This window comes from Camelus bactrianus, chromosome 20 (assembly GCF_048773025.1).
Source record: "Camelus bactrianus isolate YW-2024 breed Bactrian camel chromosome 20, ASM4877302v1, whole genome shotgun sequence".
NCBI classification, from domain to species: domain Eukaryota; kingdom Metazoa; phylum Chordata; class Mammalia; order Artiodactyla; family Camelidae; genus Camelus; species Camelus bactrianus.
Genome location: NC_133558.1, coordinates 21,018,730 through 21,040,781, shown reverse-complemented (window position 1 = coordinate 21,040,781; position 22,052 = coordinate 21,018,730). Strand labels below are relative to the sequence as shown.

The following is a 22,052-nucleotide window of genomic DNA, read 5'->3' as shown; positions in this document are numbered from 1 at the left end:
GGGGCTACCTCGCCCTCCAAGGCACCGGCAGCTGCCGGGCCTCACAGCCCCCAGGTGGAAGACCGAGGGCGAGAGCGGCTAGAGGAGGTGCCAGTGCGCCAGCGGGGGAGCTCACACGTCACCCCTCCCCACCCCGGTCCTTTCCAGCCGGGCCTACTCGGCTCTGAAGTGGCACCTGCGAGGGTGATCTCAGTGAAGTGGCGGCGGTGGTGGTAGGTGGGTGGGAGGGGGTGTGGAGGGAGTGATCTAGTAAAACCTCTATCATTCAGACAGGGCCATGGTAGTGTGACGTCAACAGTTGCTGGGCAGATTAGGCCAACACAGGTTGCAAGGAGAGGTGGGGTTTCGAGGAGTTGAACTCCGAAGTGCTCGTTCAAGCAAGAATTACGCGAGGAGGTGCGGGCAGAAAGGGCAGTACGTGTGGGAGGCTACCAGTTAGGGAGACCATTGAACCGGGAGCGGCCCTAAGGAGGACCAGGTCGAAAGATTCAGAGGCCGCACCCTCTCCTTCGTGCTCCCTTCCCCCACGCTGCGGGTGTATTCTGTTTCCCGGCGCCCCAGGACCCGTCCTCAAGATTACTTACCCGCATGTACTCCTATCCCTCCCCTGCTTTTATAAAATGATGCTCCTATGAACACCCCTCCCCCATTCCCGATTTGAAACTGCTCCCGGGTTCTTGCTGACTTCCACCTTTCTGGTTGATGATAGGACCCCTACCCACCGGGTAACTGTTCCCGGAGGATGCCCCAGCCTGTCGGTGTCTCTTACTGAAATCTCATCGCCCAAGGGGCTTTCGAAGCCGCTCGCGCTCTTTCTTCCTTTCTTCTGACAGTTTATCACCCATTGTTTCTCTAAATTTCATGAAGGCGGAGCAGAGAAACCTGTCCCCAACATAATATTCCTGATCCCCAGACTCCCACTGTTCGCTTCTCGGAAAGGGCAGGGGGATGTGGAAAAAAATTCTGGTTCCCTCCCCTTGAGGCTTCGGGCTTTCGCTTTCACTTCCCCCTGTGAGCACCGACCGATCTCCGGTGCTAGGCGATCATGGCGCTGCTGGATGTGTGCGGAGCCACCCGAGGGCAGCTGGAGGACTGGGCTGTCCCCGCCGCGGGGAGCCGGCATCGCTCGGACCCTGGTCACTACAGTTTCTCTATGCGATCTCCAGAGCTCGCCCTCCCACGGGGAATGCAGGTCAGGGCTGTAAGAAAATCCTGTGGGACGCGGACAGGAGGGCGCAGAGCAATGGAGGGTCTGTCTTGGGACCGTCCAGAGGCTGCGAAATGCGAGGGGATGGGCGAGGGGGATCCGTTAGCCTAAGAGCTATGTCCAGGGTCCAGGGCCCAGAGCCAGCGAAGAGGCCACGTGGGACCGGCCGCCTGAGGGTAGGAAGTACAGATTAGGGCAAAGAGTTAGAGGTGAGATGGGGACTCCCATCGAGAGACAAGCGCTTTCCTGCCCATTCTCCATCACACACAAATCATGTTTTTCTCCTGGGGCTGTGTCTTGGAAAACCTGTGGACTTTAGCGGTTAGCCTGGCTTCGGCCACTCACTGTTGTGTGCCTTGGATCGAGTCTCTTTGTCTAGGTCTTGGGCTTCTTTTCTGTAAAATGGGGATACTATTAATAAAAAGTGTTTCCTGAGGGTTAAATGACCTATGCATGGAAAAACATTACAGTCACCCTGAAAATTGTTAGTTATGGTAACATTTATTTCCTTTCATTTCTATTGTGCTGGAAAATGGAAAAAGCTGGTGTCACGGCCTCTTCTTTTCCTTCTCCCAAGCCATTTCCTTGTAGAGCGGGCTTACTGTTTCATGTATTGAGGGTCGGAGAATGTCTGTGTATCTCCTCACTCCCACACTCTCTAAACTACTTTCCTGAAGCCACTAAGTTCAGAAGTTTTCATTGGTCCTTTCTCTGCTTTTTCTGTCTCATTAGCCCACTGAGTTCTTCCAGTCCCTGGGTGGGAACGGAGGAAGGAACGTTCAGATTGAGATGGCTCATGGCACCACCACCCTCGCCTTCAAGTTCCAGCATGGGGTGATTGTGGCCGTGGATTCTCGGGCCTCGGCTGGGAATTACATAAGTGAGTGTGTGTTTCAGCAGGTGCAGTCTGGGGAGGGCTGGGGAGCTGAGTCCTCCTTTCAGCAGTAGACCAATATCTGCATCTAAGTGGGAGTGGATATTGATCTAGGATGCACAGGGAGAGCTGTGGGGTCATTCCTCCTCTCCCCAAACTCTGTCTTCTTCTAGGCGACTTTATGGTGAACAAGGTGATTGAGATTAACCCTTACCTGCTTGGCACCATGTCTGGCTGTGCAGCGGACTGTCAGTACTGGGAGCGTCTGCTAGCCAAGGAGTGCAGGTAGGCAAGGCCTCTTATCTCCCTTCTAAGCCTAGTGATCAATCCTGGATCCTGGATCGTCCAGATCACTGCTCCTCACCCTTTCCCTCCGTGCTAACAGAGCATCTTAGTGCTAACATAGTGTTTCACAAAACAGCCTTTTGGTGATTCAAAACCTTCTCCCAAATCTCAGCTTGTGCTCCTGTCAGTAAGCCAGATAACCTGTCAGTTATTTAGCACTGACATCATCGACTCTGGTGGGATCATATCACTTACAAGGATTTCTTTATGTAGTTTGGATCCTTTAAATTCCAGATCTTTCCCTGATCCTTAGATCCTACAAAACCATTCCTTTCAAATGCTTATCTCTGCAATCATTTTTTTGCCCATCAAATGGGCTGCTCAGAGGGCTAGCCCTCTCCTGTCACCTCTAAGTCCTCTCCCCGACCCGCCCTGTCCTCACCCAGGCTGTACTATCTGCGGAATGGGGAGCGGATCTCAGTGTCAGCAGCCTCCAAACTGCTCTCCAACATGATGTGCCAGTACCGGGGCATGGGCCTCTCCATGGGCAGTATGATCTGTGGCTGGGACAAGAAGGTGAGTCCTCTCCATCCTCTGTATCATCCCCCACCCTCCACCCCCCACCCCACGTGGATGAGAGAGCAGTTTCCCCACTAGACACGCCCACTCCCTCACCTACAAGGTATGCAGTACATAGAACACTGGGTTATAGAGTTGCTCCATTGAGGTAGGGTACGGCTCAGTGGTAGAGCACGTGCTTAGTGTATATGAAGCCCTGGATTCAATCCCCAGTATCTCCATTAAAAAAAAGAAAGGAAGAAAGAAAAAGAAATAAAGGAAAATTGTTCCAGCACATCCACTGGCAATTTCTATGTCCAGATGTGGACCATTAGTTTCATAAGCTTGTCTCTGTGGATAAAATAGCTAATTCCAAGTTTGTTTTTCCTGTTTTCCCCCCTAAACTTCTACGATTGCTATTCCAGTTCAAAAGCCCCTGTGGTCATTCTTATTGTTTTATCTACTTCTCATGGCTCATACTTGAACCTGTGCGTTACCAACAACTTCCTCTCCAATTCCAACCTGGAACCTTCTTGCTCCCTTTAGGGACCTGGACTCTACTATGTGAATGAAAATGGGACACGGCTCTCAGGAAGTATATTCTCCACTGGTAGCGGGAACACCTATGCCTATGGGGTCATGGACAGCGGCTATCTGCCCAATCTCAGCATCGAAGAGGCCTATGACCTCGGCCGAAGGGCTATCGTTCATGCCACCCACCGCGACAGCTATTCTGGAGGTGTTGTCAACAGTAAGAGACCAATGGCCCCCTACCATGCCTCTGGGTGGGGAAGGGAGATTTGAGACCGGGAGACCTAGGGGAGGCAGAGTGGCAGGGGATGGGTTTTCAGAGCCGGAGGAAGGGCACTGAAGTCCCAGTAATAAAGGCTTTGAGAGTCGGTGTTGCTGTTGTGGCCTTCAACACAACATCATTAACAGGAATTCTGAAGGGAAAGCTGACGCTAGGTTCTTTCTCGTTTGCCCGCAGTGTACCACATGAAGGAAGATGGCTGGGTGAAAGCGGAAAGTACGGATGTCAGTGACCTGATGCATCAGTACCGGGAGGCCAGTCAGTGATGGTGGCGGCAGCTGGGCAAGCCTCTGGAGAAGCCTGGTCAACTTAGGGACCTGGGCCAGTTTCCACCCCAGGAGAAAGAGGGGCCTACTCTGACTGAGCCCAGAGATAGAGAACCAACGAGGGCCACTGGGAGGTGCAAGGCAGAGTTTACCTTTTGTGTGTTCTCTGTCTCAACTAGCATTCCCCCACCCCAACCTCCTGGGTGCCCCACTAAGCACAATAAAGAGGTAACGGTTATAAATGCCTCTGTGTTGTGGCTGAGTGGCGTTGGGGCTGTGGTTGTTGGAAGGAGTGGGCTGGAAATAAAGACAGACTTTTTCTGAGAAGAGAGACTCAAACCCCTGCCTAAGAAATGGGGCCTCACCCAAAATCTCTCCTGGGTTTTCCTTCCACGCTCACCTCTCCAGGACCTCAGGAAGGCTCAACATGGTCTGTGAACAGTTCTGTGCAGTTTAATTTAGGTTAGAGCCCTTTCTATGGGAACACAGCCTGGAGACGCCTGTATAATCAGTTGTTAATGGTTATTTGGGAGTAGGGCACTTAGAAACACTGTTTTTGACTTTGTAGAGTAGGATGGAAAAGCTTCTGGTTCCCATGTGTGCAGTAATTGTAAACACGGTCCCATTTACCTCAAATAACACTGGGGAGAGATTGGATATTAAAGGTAAAGACAGACACTAGGGCTTCAATTTCATGATGTGTCACACTCAATTGAAAGATGACAAGACCAGGATTGAAGTGGAAGAGGAGATAAGGAGGGCCCGCTGAAGTGGTAATGTGAGGAAAAAGTGACCCGGATAGAAAGGTGAGAGACGTAATGAGATTTTCCGAATCACGCTGGGACCACTGGAGGGAGCAGGGTGCTACACCCTCTCTAAGGAGAGGCAGTCAAAAGAAGAGCTTGTGAGTAGGAAGCCGCTGAGTGTGGAGCTTTTCTCCTTAGAGATCCTTAAGGTTCCAGAGTGGACAGGGTTGGAGAAATTTTAGTAAGCCCCTAACTTCTAATCTCCCACTTCCCACTTTCAATTTGAAGTGACTCATTGGTAGTCATACCGGTAACATTTCAAAAGGGTGGACTGGAATCCAAGCAGTCCTCCCTCGAGGGGTATTCTGAGTCTGGGAGGTAGTTTCAACCTGAAGAGTTGTTTCTGGAGGAAACCAATCTGCACGGTCCACGGAGAGACTCTGGGTTAGGCAGGACCCATGCAAACCTGATTACCTCACTAATCAGTGTTAAAATAGGCCAAGAAACAAAATTCACTCCCCTCATACGAGGAAGGTGCTCCCAACGTAATTTGGACCACAAATTTAGAGTTACCTGAATACATTTTCTGCTCAAGGAGCTGTGTTGAGAAAGACAAATGCAGACATGGGGTGAGGGCCTTCTCAGCTCATAATCTATTAAGAGGAAACGCATGTAGGTCCTGGTGAGAGCGACTGGGCCTTCCACTTAGAAGTCCTGAGTACTTCTCACTCGGAATATGGCTCCCTCTCCGCGCTCCCCACAAGATGCTACAACTGGAGCTTGGATGGGGGAAGAGGGCCAATTCCAAAATAGGTTCAGAGCTGAGGCAGTAAGAATTTGAGGTAAGAAAATCCATTGGTTCTCCAATTACAGAGCATCCTAAACTCTGAAACAGCTTCACTTTACTTAGAGGCAATTTAAAAAATCGCAATAGTTTCCTATGACAGAGTAGCTATTGCTGATGGTGGGAGACCAACCTCGGCCTGGCCAGGGGAGCAGGAGTCGGGCGTCTGTCGGGAGGTCTGCGGGGGTCGCGCGCCCCCTGCTGGCCGCCGGGCCCAGAACAAGGCCCCGGGTAGGGAAGCGAAAGCGAAAGCGGAGGGAGGCGCTGCCTGGGAGAGCCTCGCCAGCCCGCAGAGGGGAAACCAAGCTGAGACCGCGCGCGGCATTTCAGAGCTCAGCCCCAGCGCTTAGAGGAAAGACCCCCCAGAGCTGCAGCCCAGGAGCGCCGCTGGTGAGTTCGTGCGGGTGGAAACCTGGAGCGCTGACACGGACGCAGCCCAGCCACCGCCCACTCTGCGCCCCCCCCGCTTCCTGTCCCTCTGGACCTCGGGAAGCAGAGGAGCAGGGCACCGACCGCCCGGCCCTTTGGAACTCGGGGCGGCTGGTGGGAGCGGGGTGTGGGGGAGGGGGCCCTGGCAACTTTTTTTAAAGGATGAGGCTGCAGATGTGTCAGGCTTCCCAGCTCCCTCCGTCAGGCCGAATGCCTTGGGTCCTAGGAGGGAGGTACTGGTGAGCACGGGGTACTCAGGGCATCTTTCGGGGCGGCATTGGGTAAACAAACTGAGAAGCCGGTGGATGCGTTGGGCAGAGTGGGAGTGGGGAGGACAGAGACAAGGTCTGGGACCCCAACTCTGTAATTTCTCACTTTCTACCCACAGATTTCGCCATGCGGCTCTCTGACCTGAGACCCTGGGCTTCCCTGCTGCTGGCGGACTCGGCCTTACTCTGGCTGCTGCGGGGGCCTCTGGGGGCCCTGCTTCCCCCAGGGCTTCTAGGCCTGTGGCTGGAGGGCGCCTTGCGACTTGGAGGGCTTTGGTGGCTGCTAAGGCTGGGGGGGCTGCTGGGATTTGTGGGAGCACTGCTGCCCCCCTTCTGCCTGGTGACCCCCCTGTTTCTCTCCCTGAGGGCCCTCGTCCCAGGGGCCTTGAGTGCTCCCCCGGCCAGAGTGGCTTCAGCCTCTTGGAGCTGGCTGCTGCTGGGCTCCGGGGCTGCAGGACTGAGCTGGGCGGTGTGGGCTGTGTTGGGTGCCCCAGGACCCCAGGAGAGGGAGCGGGACCAGGAGAACAACAGAGCCTTTATGTGGAGGTTGCTGCAGCTCTCCAGGCCAGACCTGCCTCTCCTGGCTGCCGCCTTCTTCTTCCTGGTCCTTGCCGTGTTGGGTGAGTCAGGAGAGGGCGCTGTGAGCTGGAGGTGGGAAAAGGCCCTTGGCACCAGCACTTTCATCTGCTGTCCTTCCTGCCTCTTGCAGGTGAGACATTAATCCCTTACTATTCTGGTCGTGTGATTGACATCCTGGGAGGTGATTTTGACCCGGATGCCTTTGTCAGTGCCATCTTTTTCATGTGTCTCTTCTCTGTTGGCAGGTAGGTGATGGGCGGTTTGTGGGGCCTCAGTTTTTATGGAGGCCCTCACTTTCCCAACTCTGTTTTCAGACCCTTTGGTGCACAAAACACAAAATACTTAAACTAAAATCTGCATATATTTATTTATTCACTGTTTTATTTCTTACATCCACTCATTTATTCCTTCATTCACCACGTAGCTCCAACACCCTCAAAGTTTATATTACGTTATTAAAGTTACAGGTATGAGTGAATATAGTACAAAAGGTGTTTATGTGTCAAATGGAATGTCTCTGAGTTGCCTCTCAACGTGTTTATCTCCATGAAACTCCATTTCTCTTTTCTGTCTCCTACCTCTCACTGTGTTTGTTTCCACAGTTATCCTGTTGTCAGGGTGGACATGTTTCTTCTTCCTGATTCTTCTTCCCTAACTCATCTTGTCAGCCCTGGAAGGTCTTACTCTGCGGCTTGTCACCTTTCTTTCCAATGTCTTTACACTTTTCCACTTGGTTTACTTTCCCCTCCCTTTTCAGACGTACCCAGGAGTCCGCTGTCTACAAACAAACAAATGAACTAATTGCTTGATAGGGCAGGGACTAGGATAAGGTGAGCGAGGCACCTAGGGTGCAAAATGTAAGGAGGTGCCCATTCTCAGGCTAGCAAGAACCTCACTGCCTTACCCCAACCCCAGCGGGCTGCTTGATACTGTTCCTTTGTTATGGTCATCCTTCATTTGGAATCCCTCAAAAACCAATTCTCCATTATTCCATACTTGCTACTCTTTGCTGACACTAATCACTTAAAAGTGAACTTCTTACTGATCAAGCTACTGCTTAAAAAAAAAAAATCAGCACTCAGTTCTCTTTGTGTCTCTGTAGCATTTGGCATCTGAACAATCTCTTACAATTGATCTATTTCTTCCATTAGCTTTTATGAACTCCCTTCCTGCTTCCCAGTGGTGAACTGTCCTCTTCTGGATCCTTAATTATGGACTTTCCTCATGACTCAGTTCTTTGATCATTAAGAGCATTTGCCCTGTTGAGCTAACCCAGCTCATCTCTGCAGGTGATTCCCAGATCCAAGTTTCCATGCCCAGCTCCAGCCTTGTCATCTACTGGCCTCCATGACATTCCCATTGGATAACCCATTGTTATCTCAGACTCCATCTTCCCAGAGCTCTACCTGCACCCCACTCCCTCGTGATCTCCTTGAAAGTGGCTCCCCTTTCTTATTCCCATCATGAACCCATTAGTATCCAAGGCTCCAAGCACCCGCATGGTCCATGCCTTTCTCATGTTCAGACACTAGCCCTGTGTTGTCCACAATCAAAATGTTTTCCTGTGGCTCCTTTCTCTCCATTCTCACTGTGGTCACCAAAGGCCAAACTCTCTTCATTCTAGGTCTGACTATCCCAACAGCCTTCTAAATGCAGTCACTAGATTTGTGTTAGAAGCCCATGTTTTGTAAAATTCCTGTTTCTCTGTTTTCACATTTTCCGCTTAAGTTTTACTGTAAATATTTGCTTGGTCTAATGGGAATTCTCCAGCCCCAAGGACAATAAAGAGGGGGAATAAGATGATCGCAGGGCTTTGGAGAGTGGGAGGGCAGAGGGTTCATTGCTGCTGTTCCCACAAGGAAGTATGTGGGAGGAGGGAGAAGGACACTAGGGGCAGGCAGGAAAGGGACCAAGACGGAGGGGGAGGCTGGAGGGATAGATAACACTGAGGAAGGTCTGGTCAGAAGCAAGTCATAGTCTATTCCTCTTCACAACATCTTTCCATTTCTGTCGTACTGTTCCCTTGTGTCTAATGCAGAGTGAGCTCCATAAATACTGGTGAATCTGTTCATGCTATGATTTTGTTCCCATAACTAACTCACCATGTCCTCCCTTTATTCCTGCCTGGTGTCTCTCCCTCTCTCTTATTTGTTTTCTCTTCTGCTCTCATGGTATACTTCCTGCAACTTTGTATTTCTTTTCATTCTGTGCTTTCTCCTTGCTTCTCCCCTTCCTCTCTCTTCTGCATCTCTCTCTCCTTCATCCTCTCCCCGCAGCTCACTGTCTGCTGGCTGCCGAGGAAGCGCCTTCACCCTCACCATGTCCAGAATCAACCTGCGGATCCGGGAGCAGCTTTTCTCCTCCCTCTTGCGCCAGGACCTCACTTTCTTCCAGGAGACTAAGACAGGTGGGGCCTGGAGTCCAGATCTGGGGTTCTCCTTGGCGTTCCTTGCCCCTCAGCTGCCCTCCACCTGCACCCAGCCTGTCCGGCGTGCATCGCTGGCAGGACACTTGCATTTTCTCTCTTTGGGGACGATGTAGTGAGGCAGCCTCCATCTGACTCTCTGCAAGTGAGGAGGGGACTGTGCGAGCGAGCAGTGGGTCTCGAGGGGGTTCTACATTACAACACACAGTTTCCTCACCTGCTCTGTCCTTCCCAGGGGAGCTGAATTCGCGGCTGAGCTCGGATACCAAACTGATGAGTTGCTGGCTTCCTCTTAATGCCAATGTGTTTCTGCGAAGCCTGGTGCAAGTGCTGGGACTGTACGGCTTCATGCTCAGCCTGTCTCCTCGACTCACCCTCCTCTCTCTGCTTGAGCTGCCTCTCACAATAGCGGCTGAGAAGGTGTACAATGCCCGCCATCAGGTGGGTGTGGATGTTAGGGGGCCCCTGGGGAAGAATAAAGCTCCCCTACAGGCCTTCTCTTCACAGCCCTTAAGTAGCAGCTCTGATTTTAGAAGACCCACTGGCCCCTGGGACTTTATGTAGATGTGTGTGTGTGTGTGTGTGTGTGTGTGTGTGTGTGTGAGACAGAGAGAGAGTACTGTTTTTACATTCCTACTAGCAGTACACAAGGGTTTCAGTTTCTCCACATCCTTGTCAACACTTGTTATCTTCTGTTCCTTTTTATAATTTTAAAATTATATCCCCAGTGCTTATTTATCTTATAAGTGGAAGTTTGTACCTTTTGACCACCTTCATCCAATTCCCCCAACTCCTACCCTCGCCTCTGGCAAATGCAAATTTGATCTCTTCTTCTTTTGAGTTTTATGTTTTTTGCTTTGTTTTGTTTTTTTAGATTTCCACATATAAATGAATCATACAGTTTTTATCTTTTCCCGTCTGACATATTTCACTTAGCATAATGCTTTCAAGGTCCATCCATGTTGTTGCAAGTGGCAAGATGTCCTCCTTTTATGGCTGAATAATAGTCCATCATATATTCATACCACTTTAAAAAAATAATAGCCATCCTAATGATTGTGAGATGATTTCTCATATGGTTTTGATTTGCTTTTCCTGATTAGTGATGTTGAGCATCTTTTCATGTGTTTGTTGACAAGTTTAGTATCTTTTTTGGGGAAATATCTATTCAAGTCCTTTGCTCATTTTTAAATTGAGTTGTTTTTAATTGTTGAGTTGTAGGAATTCTTTATATATTCTAGGTATTAACCTTTTAACTCATACATGATTTGCAGATGTTTTCTCCTATTCTGTAATTTTCCTTCTCACTCTGTTGATAGAATCTTTTGATGCACAAAAGTTTTTAATTTTGATGAGGTCCAATTTATCTGTTTTTTTTTTTTCTTTTGTTGTGTGTGCTTTTGGTGTCACATCCAGGAAATCATTTGTGGTCTAGTCTCATGAATCTTTTCCCCCATGTTTTCTTCTCAGAGTTTGATGGTTTTAGCTCTTGTGTTTAGGCATTTGATCCATTTTGAGTTACATCTCCACCGTCTGTTTACTAGCTGTGTCTCCTTGGAAAAACCACCCCTCTTTCTTCATTCAGACACTGGGGGTGGTGTGAGTCACCTCAAATGATGGTTAAAAAAAATAGCGCGTATCCTGCACTACCTCATACTGAGAGCTCAGTCGTGTTTTGTTCGCTGCCTCCTTGACTTTCATGATCCCTTCTGGAAAGAAGTGTAGGAAAGAGGGAAAGAGGAGAGTTTGACATTTCCCGGTGGTTTGGGGGAGCATCCCAAGGGCTAGAGTGAGACGTGGGTCTGCTGTCTTCTGCCGAGTCAACCCCTTCCGTCCCCTGCTCCACTTCTGCAGGCAGTGCTTCAGGAGGTCCAGGACGCAGTGGCGAAAGCAGGGCAGGTGGTGCGGGAAGCAGTTGGAGGGCTTCAGACCGTGCGCAGTTTTGGGGCCGAGGAGCAAGAAGTCTGTCGCTATAAGGAGGCCCTTGAACGATGCAGGCAGCTGTGGTGGCGACGAGACCTGGAACAGGCCCTCTACCTGCTCTTAAGGAGGGTGAGAAGGCTGAGTGGCTGGGGGAAGGGGCCAGGGAGGGGGCAGGTTGGTCCTGATCCTACAGCTGGTCCTGGGGTCCCTGCTGCTCTGTGTTGTAGGAACAGGGAGGGCAAAGAATGAAAGTTCTCAGGTTCCCCTTTCTTCTCCCTTCCAGACGCTGCACTTGGCAATGCAGGTGCTCTTGCTGAACTGTGGGCTGCAGCAGATCCTGGCCGGGGACCTCACCCGGGGCGGGCTGCTCTCCTTTCTGCTCTACCAGGAGGACGTGGGCTCCCACGTGCAAGTGAGTCAGGACCTGTGCATGCTCTCTTTCCCCTTTGGCTTCTGTTCATTCCCCTTAAAAAAAAAACCAATCCAAAATAACCCCAATTCATTTGTTATGGAGAATCTGAAATGTAGGCACATATATATACATACATACATATATATATACACACACACACACACACACACACACACATATATGTATATGTATACACACATATGTATATGCTATAATGAACCCCCATATACCCAGCATCTGTCTTAACAATTATAACTGATGGCCAGGCTTGTTTCATCTGTAGCCTCACCCACTTAACCCCCAACCCATATTATTTTAAAGCAAATCCAGATATGGCTTCATCTGTAAATGTATCTCTCTAAATATAAACATTAAAAAATATGTAACTGCAAAGCCATTATCACACCTACAAAATTAACAATAATTTCTAAAGTTCATCAAATGCAGTCAGCAGTCAAATTTTCACGTCTCATATAAGTAATAAGAGTACATATATTACATCTGTCTCTTCCTCTCTCTCATCTACATCTGTGGTGGCTTCATCCAATAATGCTCAGAGCCAAGATCCATTCAGTGACTAGGGGAGGCAAATGATGACAGCCGTCATTCCTTCATTTATTAGCTGGGAGACTTCTCTCAAGGGAGGTGCCTCCTCCTCTGCTGTTTGGTTACTCAGTGGGACAGTTTGATTAGGAAAGGCAGAATGAGCATTTAGTTCTTTCCCTTTATTTACCAGTTTTCAAAAATAGTTCCTGCATCTTGGGCTTTATTTTAGAGTTTTCGTAGAGATTTGTTAAGTGTCTTTTGTGGGGAGAGTGCATGAGGCACTCTGGGGGCCACAGAGATGAGGTGGGCACAGCACCGACTTTAAGGGGTTCCCTGTCTAATCAGGCCAGACCAGCTGTGCGGTAACACAGAGCAGTAACTGGAAAGGTCTGGGGTGCAAGTCACGGTGTTGAGGGGAGTATGGACGTCTCGGTCCTTTATATCCTTTGTGTTACAAGTTGGAATAATAGGATATTGGTGCTGCTTTTAAATTCCATCAGATCACACATTTAAAGGTAGAGAATCTTTTTTTGGATAAGGGGAGAGGCATGGCTGGAGTGCAGAGTGGCAGAGGGCGCATGAGGAGTTGAGAAATTGCTTTCTGGTGGAGCTATGTATGATTAGCTGACCCCTGCCCTCCTGTTTTGCAGACCGTGGTATACATGTTTGGGGATATGCTGAGCAACGTGGGGGCTGCGGAGAAGGTTTTCTACTACCTGGACAGAAAGCCAAACCTGCCTCCCCCTGGGACACTGGCCCCGCCCACTCTGCGGGGGCTGGTGGAATTCCAAGACGTCTCCTTTGCATATCCCAGTCACCCCAACCAGCCAGTGCTCAAGGTGCCTGACAGGCCCCAGGGAGGGAACCTGGGCCCCTGGCTCCTGTGTGACCAGGCATCATGGCTTGTAGATGATTTGCCTCTGATAGAAAGAATGGGGTGGGGGGACGGAGAAGAGGCAGGCTCCTAACTCTTTCCTGGCTTTTCTAGGGTCTGACGTTCACCCTACGTCCTGGTCAGATGACCGCACTGGTGGGGCCCAATGGGTCTGGGAAGAGCACGGTGGCTGCCCTGCTGCAGAACCTGTACCAGCCCACTGGGGGGCAGGTGCTGCTGGACGGGGTGCCCATCTCCCAGTATGAACACCACTACCTGCACCAGCAGGTGGGTGGGGAGGAAGACGAGGGATAGGAGACTGGAGAGGAAGGATGTGCAGAGAGGGCACGGGAGAGGGGTCAGGCGGAGACACGCAAGGACTCGGTTCTGGGGGAGGTAGGCGGGGAGGAAAGGAGGGCCCCTGCCGTGGGGGTTTCCACACAGTCCTCTGCTCCCATCCCCTCGGCACAGGTGGTTTTGGTTGGGCAGGAGCCTGTGCTGTTCTCGGGTTCCGTGAGGGACAACATTGCTTACGGGCTGAAGAGCTGCAGTGATGATAAGGTGATGGCTGCTGCCCAGGCTGCCAGGGCAGATGAGTTCATAAAAGAAATGGAGCATGGACTCTCTACAGGTACCTCAGTCAAAGGACAGACGAGCTTATTCTTGGGGCCGGGCCTGTGTCACTGTAACTCAGTGTTTGCTGTTGCCTCTTCTCACCTCCCATCTCCCCTCCTTCCCCAACCTCCTGAGTCCTTTAGCCATCTATCCTGATCCGGAGTCTTTGTTCCCAGAGAGCAGGGCAGAAGTGATGCTCCCTGGACATGGCCAGCCCCAGAGGTCTCCCCACTGGCCACCTCCCTCCCTCCACCAGGCCCTCATCCTCCTAACTGGTTTCTGTGGAAACACCAGTTGTGCCCTGGTCCCTGCCTGTGGGGAGGACGTTGTCATGGTCACCAGTGTTTGAGGAAAGGCATTTCTCGTTTTCTTCAGATGTCGGGGAGAAAGGGAGCCAGTTGGCTGTGGGAGAGAAGCAACGTCTGGCCATTGCCCGGGCCCTCGTGCGGGACCCACAGGTCCTTATCCTGGATGAAGCCACCAGTGCCTTGGACGTGGAGTGTGAGCAGGCCGTGAGTACTGGCTGGGAGGGGCGGGGAAGGCGGGACCTGAGGGTCAGCCTGTGTAGAACTGGGCAGTGGAGGATGAATGGGCCACTAGTGGGAAGAGTATCTGTGCCTTCTTAGGGTGGGGATGGAATGGAGACTCCCGTGGTGTGGGGACGCCCTGATTCCTCCACAGCCCCCTCCTCATCCTCCAGCTGCGGCAGCCCGGCTGAGAGAGCAGAGCAGCACAGAGCTTCCTCTCCTGCTCTTCCCTGTCGTCTCTTATTTCCTGCCATCTTGACCCTCAGCCACCAGAGATGGTGCCCAGCGGGGATGCGGTGCCCATCCCTTTCTTATCTTTCTGAGGTTGTGATCCTCCCCGTTCAGCTGCAGGACTGGAGGTCCCGCGGGGACCGCACGGTGCTGGTGATCGCTCACCGGCTGCAGACGGTTCAGAGCGCCGACCAGATCCTGGTGCTGAGGCAGGGGGAGCTGCAGGAGCACGGCCGGCTCCCGGAGGGGCAGGACCTCTGCTCCCTGGTGCAGCAGAGCTGGAGGACTGAGAGCCCGGAGACACTGGACCCTTCTCGTGACCATCTGAGTGACCCCGAGTAGCTCCTGCTTTGAGTTTCCCTGGGGGAGCTCCCCTGGGGAGCTGTTTTTGGAGCTGGGGTCACAATGGAGATTTAGACCACGGGTACTTTTGCCAGGAATCTTGTTTCCTTGATGAACAGTTTTGCCTGGTGCTGAATAGTGTATTGTGGCGTAATAAATATATTTTACGTATTTTCCCTTATTATACAGATAGCACACATTTATATAGAAAATGAAGACAATACAGAAAAGTAGGAAGGAGAAAAGTAAAACTGCCCACTGTTTCATTTCCCAGAGAAAACCACGGTTACTATTTTGCTGTCTGTCTTATCAGTCTTTTAATTGTTGTTTGAGATACATATTAACCAGTATGACATAAATATTCATGAAGTTGCCTTTCTGTATCTTTCCCCATTCGCATCAGGGTCTGATATTTTGAGGGGAGCTAAGGTGTGGAGGGGCAGAGCGCAGTTCCCTAATTAACAGTATTAATAAAACGTTGATAATAGCTACTACTTACAGAGTTTTAATATGAGCAGGAGCTACGCTAAGCGTTTTTCATGTATTCTCATTTAATCCTTATCGTCAACCCTTTGAGACTGGTTATTGTTATCCCCATTTTATGGATGAGAGAACTTGAGTCTCAAAGAGATGAAATAACTCTCCCAAGGTTACACAGTGGTGGAGTTGGAATCTGAATCCAGTGCTGACCCCAGAGTCCACACCCTTGACCCATAAATTATATTGCATCTTGTGTCATGATCTACCTTGTAATCAGGTCAAGTAAAACTCTTTTACCTGAAGCTCTGAATAGCTCTGAATCCATCACCTTCTCCCGAGGCCCAGTGTTATCACTTTCATTTGGAGCCTTTGATGATCTCATCTCCAAAGGGGTTTCCCGATTCTTGGTTCCCCTGTTCCAGCCAGTCTTCACAAAGTCGTTCTTCTTTCTGGAAGACACATTGGATGATGTCACTTCTATAAAATCCTTCCAGCGTCTTCACCCCTTTCTGCTCAGATCTTCCTCAGAGACACGTTTTCTAGCCCATTTGTCTTCCCGTTTCTTGCTGGATTAAGCTCCATCCACAGCAAACCTCCTGCCCTGCTGAGGCCTTTGTCCTCTGCATGTCGTGTTTCCTGGGACTCCCTGAACCACACTCTTGGATTTACCCTGGTTCTTTAAGATTCACCTCAGGATGTAGGTCTTCCAGGAAGCCTTCCCTTATCTTCTCAGTCTGGAAAAAGTGCCTTTTCCATGTGCTCCTGTCGCTCTGCTCCTGGGATTTCCCTCTTTCACAGTCCTTGTTCCTCTCTCCACCCGCCACCGTGGACCTCGGTCCTTCCACCAGGCCGGGAGCTCCGGGACTGAGGGGAGGCTATGTATCTCATTAAGCTTTATATCTACACCTGGCACAGGACTCGATTCATAATGGACAATAAATACATGTTTGTTGAATAAACGAATAAATCTCCTTCCTCCGCAGTCCTCATTCTCAATCCTCCCTACACGTGTAATTCACCGAAAATCCAAAGCTGTACATATTACTGGTTGCTGGAAGGGTTTTACATTTGAAGTTTCCTATTCTAGGAAACTGAAACTTTCTCTTTCCTGGAAGTAGCAGGTACTTTCCAGGCTGGCAATGAACTAGCCAGGACTTTTGTTGGATTTTTTTTTTTTTTTTTCTGCCTGGCAACTGTTGGGAGCAGGGTGAGGCCAGAAAAGGGAGTTTCCTATGCAAATAAATCTTTGCCTCATTCATCCTGCTGCTGCCCTATGGCTCCACACCTGTTTATCTCTCAAATTTCACTGAGGGTGAAATGCATTGGAAGAGGGAGAAGCCTGGCCTGACTCCTTCCCCTCCCCACCAAATGTCCCTCCTTTACTTGTAAATTAGGAATAATAATCTCTGTATCTCCCAACCTTACGGAAACTATAGTCCTCATGGGAGAAGACCTGTTAAAATTCTATGATAGCCTCAGTACAATTACACCCACAGACTCATAATACTCTAAACTTGGAAGATATCTTAAACATAGTGTAGCTGGCAAATCTTATTTTACAGAGAGGGAAAGTGGCCTGAAATCACACAGCTAATCAGTGACAGCTGGGATGGGCAGTGTAGGGAGATGCGGCAGACCTTAGGATTTTAAGAGGCCATCAAAGTTTGTTGTATCATGGGAACTCCTGGGTAAGCCTTATTTCAGGAATGAAGAAAAATGTTCCCTGACAGAGTCGTCTACAAATCCCACAGGTGTGGTCTGCCCTGTAACCACAGATGAGTGACTCTGGTTGGTCCAGAGTTCTAGTTCTTTTCACTCTCCTCTCCTGCTGCCCACCGCCATTTGTCTTCTGCCCATTAATTTCCCCCTCTCCTTGTCACTTACCTTCAGTGTCTTTCCCACTCAGTCCTGTGCTACTCTTTCCAAAGGAGATATGAATGGAGAGGAAGAACCTTAGGAAACTCTCATAGATTACTTTGGAGCCACAAACAGCTTCCCACCCCATCTGCCCTGCCCAGTGTGGGAATGGCATTGAACTTCAAGTCCTTTATGCCCCAGCCGCGTGGGCCAGCCACATGCCTTCCACGCGGCAGTCGGGACTCAAGAGGAGGAAATGTGGAAGTGCCAGAATTTGGGAGGAAAAGGACTGGGGAATGAGGAAGATTCCCTGTTTTGGGTGCTCAGTGAAAGGAGCATCCATTTACTTGAGTCTGATGCCATCTGCTGGTCCTAAGAAATGCTGAGAATAAGAAAGTTTATGAGTTGTAATAATTCAGTATCAGCAAACATCGTTCATTGAGTGCTGTCTGTGTGCTACCGCTGTGCTAAAGGCCAGCCAGATATTGTCTTACTTTATCCTTAAGATAATCCAACGTAATGAGTATTACTATCCCAGTTCTAAGAATGAGAAAACGGAGATTAGAAACACTAACTTGCCTGGGTCTCAGAGCTAGGTACAGGTGGACTTGGCCCAACTTTACAACAAATCTCCTCAAAAGAGTCCCCTATACTCCCTGTATCCACTTACTCTTGCACTATTCTCTTTTTTAAAGATAGAATTCATGTGGATAGGCAATACGTCAATGTGGTTTAAAATTCAAAAGGCACAAAATGGTATACAGAGGAAAGTCTCACTCCCGCCCTTCCCCATGGTTTGTCAATAGCCCTTGCGTTATCTTTATCCTTCCAGAGAAACTTATATATATGCTTAAGCGTATGCATGGGTATATATTCTCACTCCCTATTTTCACAAATAGCAGCTCCCTAAGTTCCCTGTTCTGAACTTTACCTTTTAAACTTTAGAAATATATGATCATAGTGTATTCTGTTTTACAGAAGTACCATATTTCATTTAGCTTGTCTCCTTTTATTGACGGGTAGTTAGGTGATTGGAAGTCTTTTGCTATTATAAGCAATCTTGTATAGACATTTTATACACATATATGAGATATTTGGCATATAACTAAAGCAGTGTTCAGAGGAGAATTCAAGATCTTAATTACTTATATCAATGAAAGGAAAGAATGAAACCAAGTGAATTAAGTGAAAAGGAAACAAAATTAAGCAAATGAAAGCAGGGGTAGAAAGTAAGGATAAAAGTAGAAATTAAAGAGTTAGAAAACTGAAAAACAGTAGAATGCATAAATTCAGAACCTTTAAAATTTTTCAGGAAAATAAATAAACTACTGGCAAACCTTATCAAAAAAATAGAAAAGTTGCAAATAAAGAAAATAAAAAATGACAAAGACAAACTAATATAGGAACAGAGGCAAAGTCAGAAGAGACTGTTTCATTCAATTTTATGAAAATAAATTAGAAAATTTGGATTAATAGAATAATTCTCTTGAAAAATATGACATACCCAGAACAACCATTATAGAGTTAGAGTATCTACATAGAATTATTTACAAAGGAGGAAATAGAGAAATTTATCAACGAAAAGCTCCAGGTCCAGATATTTAAGGGAATGTAATAAAATTTTTAAAGAAAATAAAAGATAATTCCAATCCTAATTAAATGGCTAAAACAGATTTGTATGGAAACACAGGACTCCAAATAGCCAGAACAATCTTGAAAAAGAAGAGCAAAAGGCAAAAAGACAACAAATAACAAGTGAAGGTGAGGATGTGGAGAAAGGGAAACCCTCATGCCCTGTTGGTGGGGATGTAAGTTAGTGCAGCCACCATGGAAAACAATATGAAGATTCCTCAAAAATTTAAACATAGAATATTATATGATCCAGCAATTTCACTTTTGGGTATTTTTCCAAAGAAAACAAAAATTGAAAAGCTATATGGACCCCTATGTTTATTGCAGTGTTTACAGTAGCCAAATATGGAAACAACATAAGTATCTACTGATAGGTGAATGAATAAAGAAGATGTGGTGTATGTATATACACAATGGAATAATACTCAGCTATGAAAAAGAAATAAAATCGTACCATTAGCGACAACATGGATGGACCTAGTGGGTATCATGCCAAGAGAAATAAGATAGAGAAAGACAACACTGTATGATTTCACATATATGTGGAATCTAAAAAACAAATGAGCAAGCAGTCACAAAGCAGAAAGACTCATAGATACAAAGAACAAACAGGTAGTTGCCAAAGGGGATGGGGGTAGGGGGAATGAGTGAAGTAGATGAGGGGGATTCAGAGGTACAAATCTCCAGTTACAAAATAAATGAGTCACAGGAATGAAATGTACAGTGTGGGGAATATAGTCGATAATAATGTAGTAATTTTGTGTGGTGACAGATGGTAAAGACTTACCATGGTGATTTATTTGTATGTACAGAAATATTGAATCATTATGTTGTACACTTGAAACTAACATAGTGTTGTAGGTTATTATATTTCAATAAAAATAATAAAGTCACCAAAATAACAATTGAAGAGCTGTTTTAATTGTCAGGTAAATTGGGGAATGATTTTTTTTTTAACACCGTCAATAAACGACCATGTACACCACATCCAACGCCTCTTACTTCCTTGAGAATGGGGAGGGAAAGAGGAAGAGGGATGCAAAATATGAGTTTGAGGGAAAAAATCAGAAAACCCTGTATCTATATTAGGTGGGCTCTTGGTTGAAAGTCAGACAGGAGGAGAAAAATTCAAATGCCCCACCTTATTTTTTGAAATGCATACAAGTAGAACACAGAAGCAAAAATGTGGGAGAAAGGAACCAGGGCACAACCTCTCCCTTTATTAGTTGTCTCCCCAGAAATGTGTAGTTTCTCTGACAAGCCTGAGAAGCCCAGATCCTTCCACCACAGACATTGGCACTAAGCCCAGAAAATGACTCAGCAAAGCTTCTAACTGGACCAATCAGATGCTTCAATTTATTTACGATGTATCAGAGGCCATTGACAAGGGAGATTCACAGGTTGTGGGTTATTTATTTCCCTTCTTGGTTGATCCTGCTGTCTCTTCCTACAGGTAGTCTGTATGCCATTCCTTGCTTGTGACATATGAGACCACTAATTTCTTTTTAAGAGACAGGGATGGAGGTATGTCCTGGCACCAAAGTTATAGTAAAATTCTTTAGCTATTTTGACGTTTTGTGCATCTTATCATTACAGGGATGTTAAAGGTGTAGAAATAAAGTTTTCTGGGTACCTGAATAAGGAATGTAGTGCAATGGAAATAGCACAGCCTATGGACTTAGTAGTAAGAATGACCTCTGGCTCGTTCTTACCTTGCTTGGGGTCTCAGGCTTCATAGCAGCTCACCATAAACTCTCTACTGGAGTATCAGGGGTTTGACCAGCTAATAATAGATTGAGCCTTTGATTTACAGTTTACTATTACATTTATGGGTAGAGCTGCCCTGAGGGCATTTCAGCATATTTGGTAATGCATAACTCAAATAATTCTGCCTCTCCCGGTCAACTGCCATCATAATCCCACCTTACATACCCATTAAAGCCTGTGTTCCCTTAGGGAAGTGAAGAAGAAAAAAAAATTCTATTGTACCCTTCTCCCACTCAATGAAGTAGTGTGTCTATATATATTTATGGTGTGGCTAATCAGTAATTTTAAAGGAATTCCAGATAAACTTTTGGTCTCAAAGTTTATCTCCTCTCTATTGTTCACACACACTGGATATTCTGAATTATGAATTTCTTTGTTGGCTACTTGTATCAACTATCAACTTTATCAACTTCATCATGAACTCTCTATAGACTGTTAGAATTTTCTCTTCTTGTGTGCCCAAGCATTACAAAGTTGATTTTATCCTTCCTGGCATTACAGTGGATTGTTTCCCTGTCACTTCACCCAGGTTTTACATTTCTTGAAGACGAGAAACATGTCTGTTTCATCTTGCACAATCCGTGATATTGGCCATGGAGCGCTACGCTAAATAAATCAGAATGTATGTACAGACCACTTTGATGTTGCTCGCCTCAGTTACCAAATACATATTTTTCCATTTCCTTTTTAGCAGAAGATCTTGCTTTGTTCTAAACTGAGTTCGTTGAAGCCACACAACTTGAACTTCCTCATTCCCCTCTTTCTCACCCCAAACCTTCCTGACTTCACTCTCGTATCTGAAAAAGGGTTTCTCTTTTCATTGCTATGTCTGACAATCTCTTTGATTTTTTTGGATTCCAGTAATCATTCTGGGGGCAATTTCTCCTTTCTTCTCCTTTTTATCTTCAACTTCTCCTAAGACTTTCACTTGACTCAGAAGCTTGTGAAGGTCTTTCCCAGCTTAAAAGCAGTTTCCCCTTAGTGTTGCTTTTCTCTCAAGGGAGAGCCTCTTCTTTTCTCCTGTTTTCACTGCCCAGATTCCTGAAAGCCTGCTTACACCTGCTGCCTTCATTTTTTCATTTCAATTCACTCTTTACTCTTTTGAAATACAGCTTCTACCTTTAACACTCTAAGTTCCATTGAAGGTTATTGGTGCCTCACTAATTATAAAACACAGTAACGCTTTCTTCTATCTTATCCTTTTGAACATTTTTTGCAGCATTTTATTTTTTTGAGAATTCTCTCTCTAGGATTTTTTTTCCCTTCTCTTTGTTTACAGGAAATCCTCCTCTCCAGGTAATTCTCAATCTCGATTTCTTCTGATAATCCCGTCACTAATTCCTCTTAAGGCCTGTGCTTCTGAATGCTGTCTGTGTTCTTTGCTTACACGCCCTCCATTGGCAATGTCAACCCCACATAGGAAGGGAGACCTACTGGTCAGAACAGACCAGGGACAGTGTTCAGTGAGGACAGCAGGATGTGTGATACACAATCTGCCTAGTTCTTCTAAGACCACATACCTTCTAGGGCTGTTTTTTCTTTTTTTCCCCAGC

General features: G+C 47.5%; 2 protein-coding genes across 2 annotated transcripts; both read left to right on the top strand.

The window, feature by feature from the left end:
* Positions 1-986: 986 nt before the first annotated feature.
* PSMB8 (proteasome 20S subunit beta 8) lies at positions 987-4,245 on the top strand. The gene is made up of 6 exons (XM_010949117.3): positions 987-1,192; positions 1,940-2,087; positions 2,255-2,366; positions 2,813-2,942; positions 3,471-3,675; positions 3,913-4,245. The coding sequence occupies exons 1-6, from the start codon at positions 1,046-1,048 to the stop codon at positions 3,999-4,001; spliced, it is 831 nt and encodes a 276-aa protein (XP_010947419.2). The 5' UTR covers positions 987-1,045; the 3' UTR covers positions 4,002-4,245.
* Positions 4,246-5,821: 1,576 nt separating this feature from the next.
* Positions 5,822-16,215, top strand: TAP2 (transporter 2, ATP binding cassette subfamily B member). Its single transcript, XM_010949118.3, has 12 exons — positions 5,822-5,981; positions 6,409-6,909; positions 6,999-7,113; positions 9,145-9,275; positions 9,529-9,734; positions 11,148-11,345; positions 11,500-11,628; positions 12,825-13,013; positions 13,163-13,336; positions 13,520-13,679; positions 14,039-14,175; positions 14,536-16,215. Exons 2-12 carry the CDS (start codon positions 6,417-6,419, stop codon positions 14,761-14,763), a joined length of 2,160 nt encoding a protein of 719 aa, XP_010947420.2. The 5' UTR covers positions 5,822-5,981; positions 6,409-6,416; the 3' UTR covers positions 14,764-16,215.
* Positions 16,216-22,052: the final 5,837 nt, after the last annotated feature.

Bases quoted from the DNA above. Each gene is read 5' to 3' on its own strand.
- PSMB8 (XM_010949117.3), top strand. From the start codon at position 1,046: ATGGCGCTGCTGGATGTGTGCGGAGCCACCCGAGGGCAGCTGGAGGAC. The intron at 1,193-1,939 runs GTCAGGGCTGTA...CTGTCTCATTAG, and splicing joins CCCTCCCACGGGGAATGCAG to CCCACTGAGTTCTTCCAGTC. The intron at 2,943-3,470 runs GTGAGTCCTCTC...TGCTCCCTTTAG, and splicing joins TCTGTGGCTGGGACAAGAAG to GGACCTGGACTCTACTATGT.
- TAP2 (XM_010949118.3), top strand. From the start codon at position 6,417: ATGCGGCTCTCTGACCTGAGACCCTGGGCTTCCCTGCTGCTGGCGGAC. The intron at 13,337-13,519 runs GTGGGTGGGGAG...CCCTCGGCACAG, and splicing joins ACCACTACCTGCACCAGCAG to GTGGTTTTGGTTGGGCAGGA. The intron at 13,680-14,038 runs GTACCTCAGTCA...CGTTTTCTTCAG, and splicing joins GGAGCATGGACTCTCTACAG to ATGTCGGGGAGAAAGGGAGC.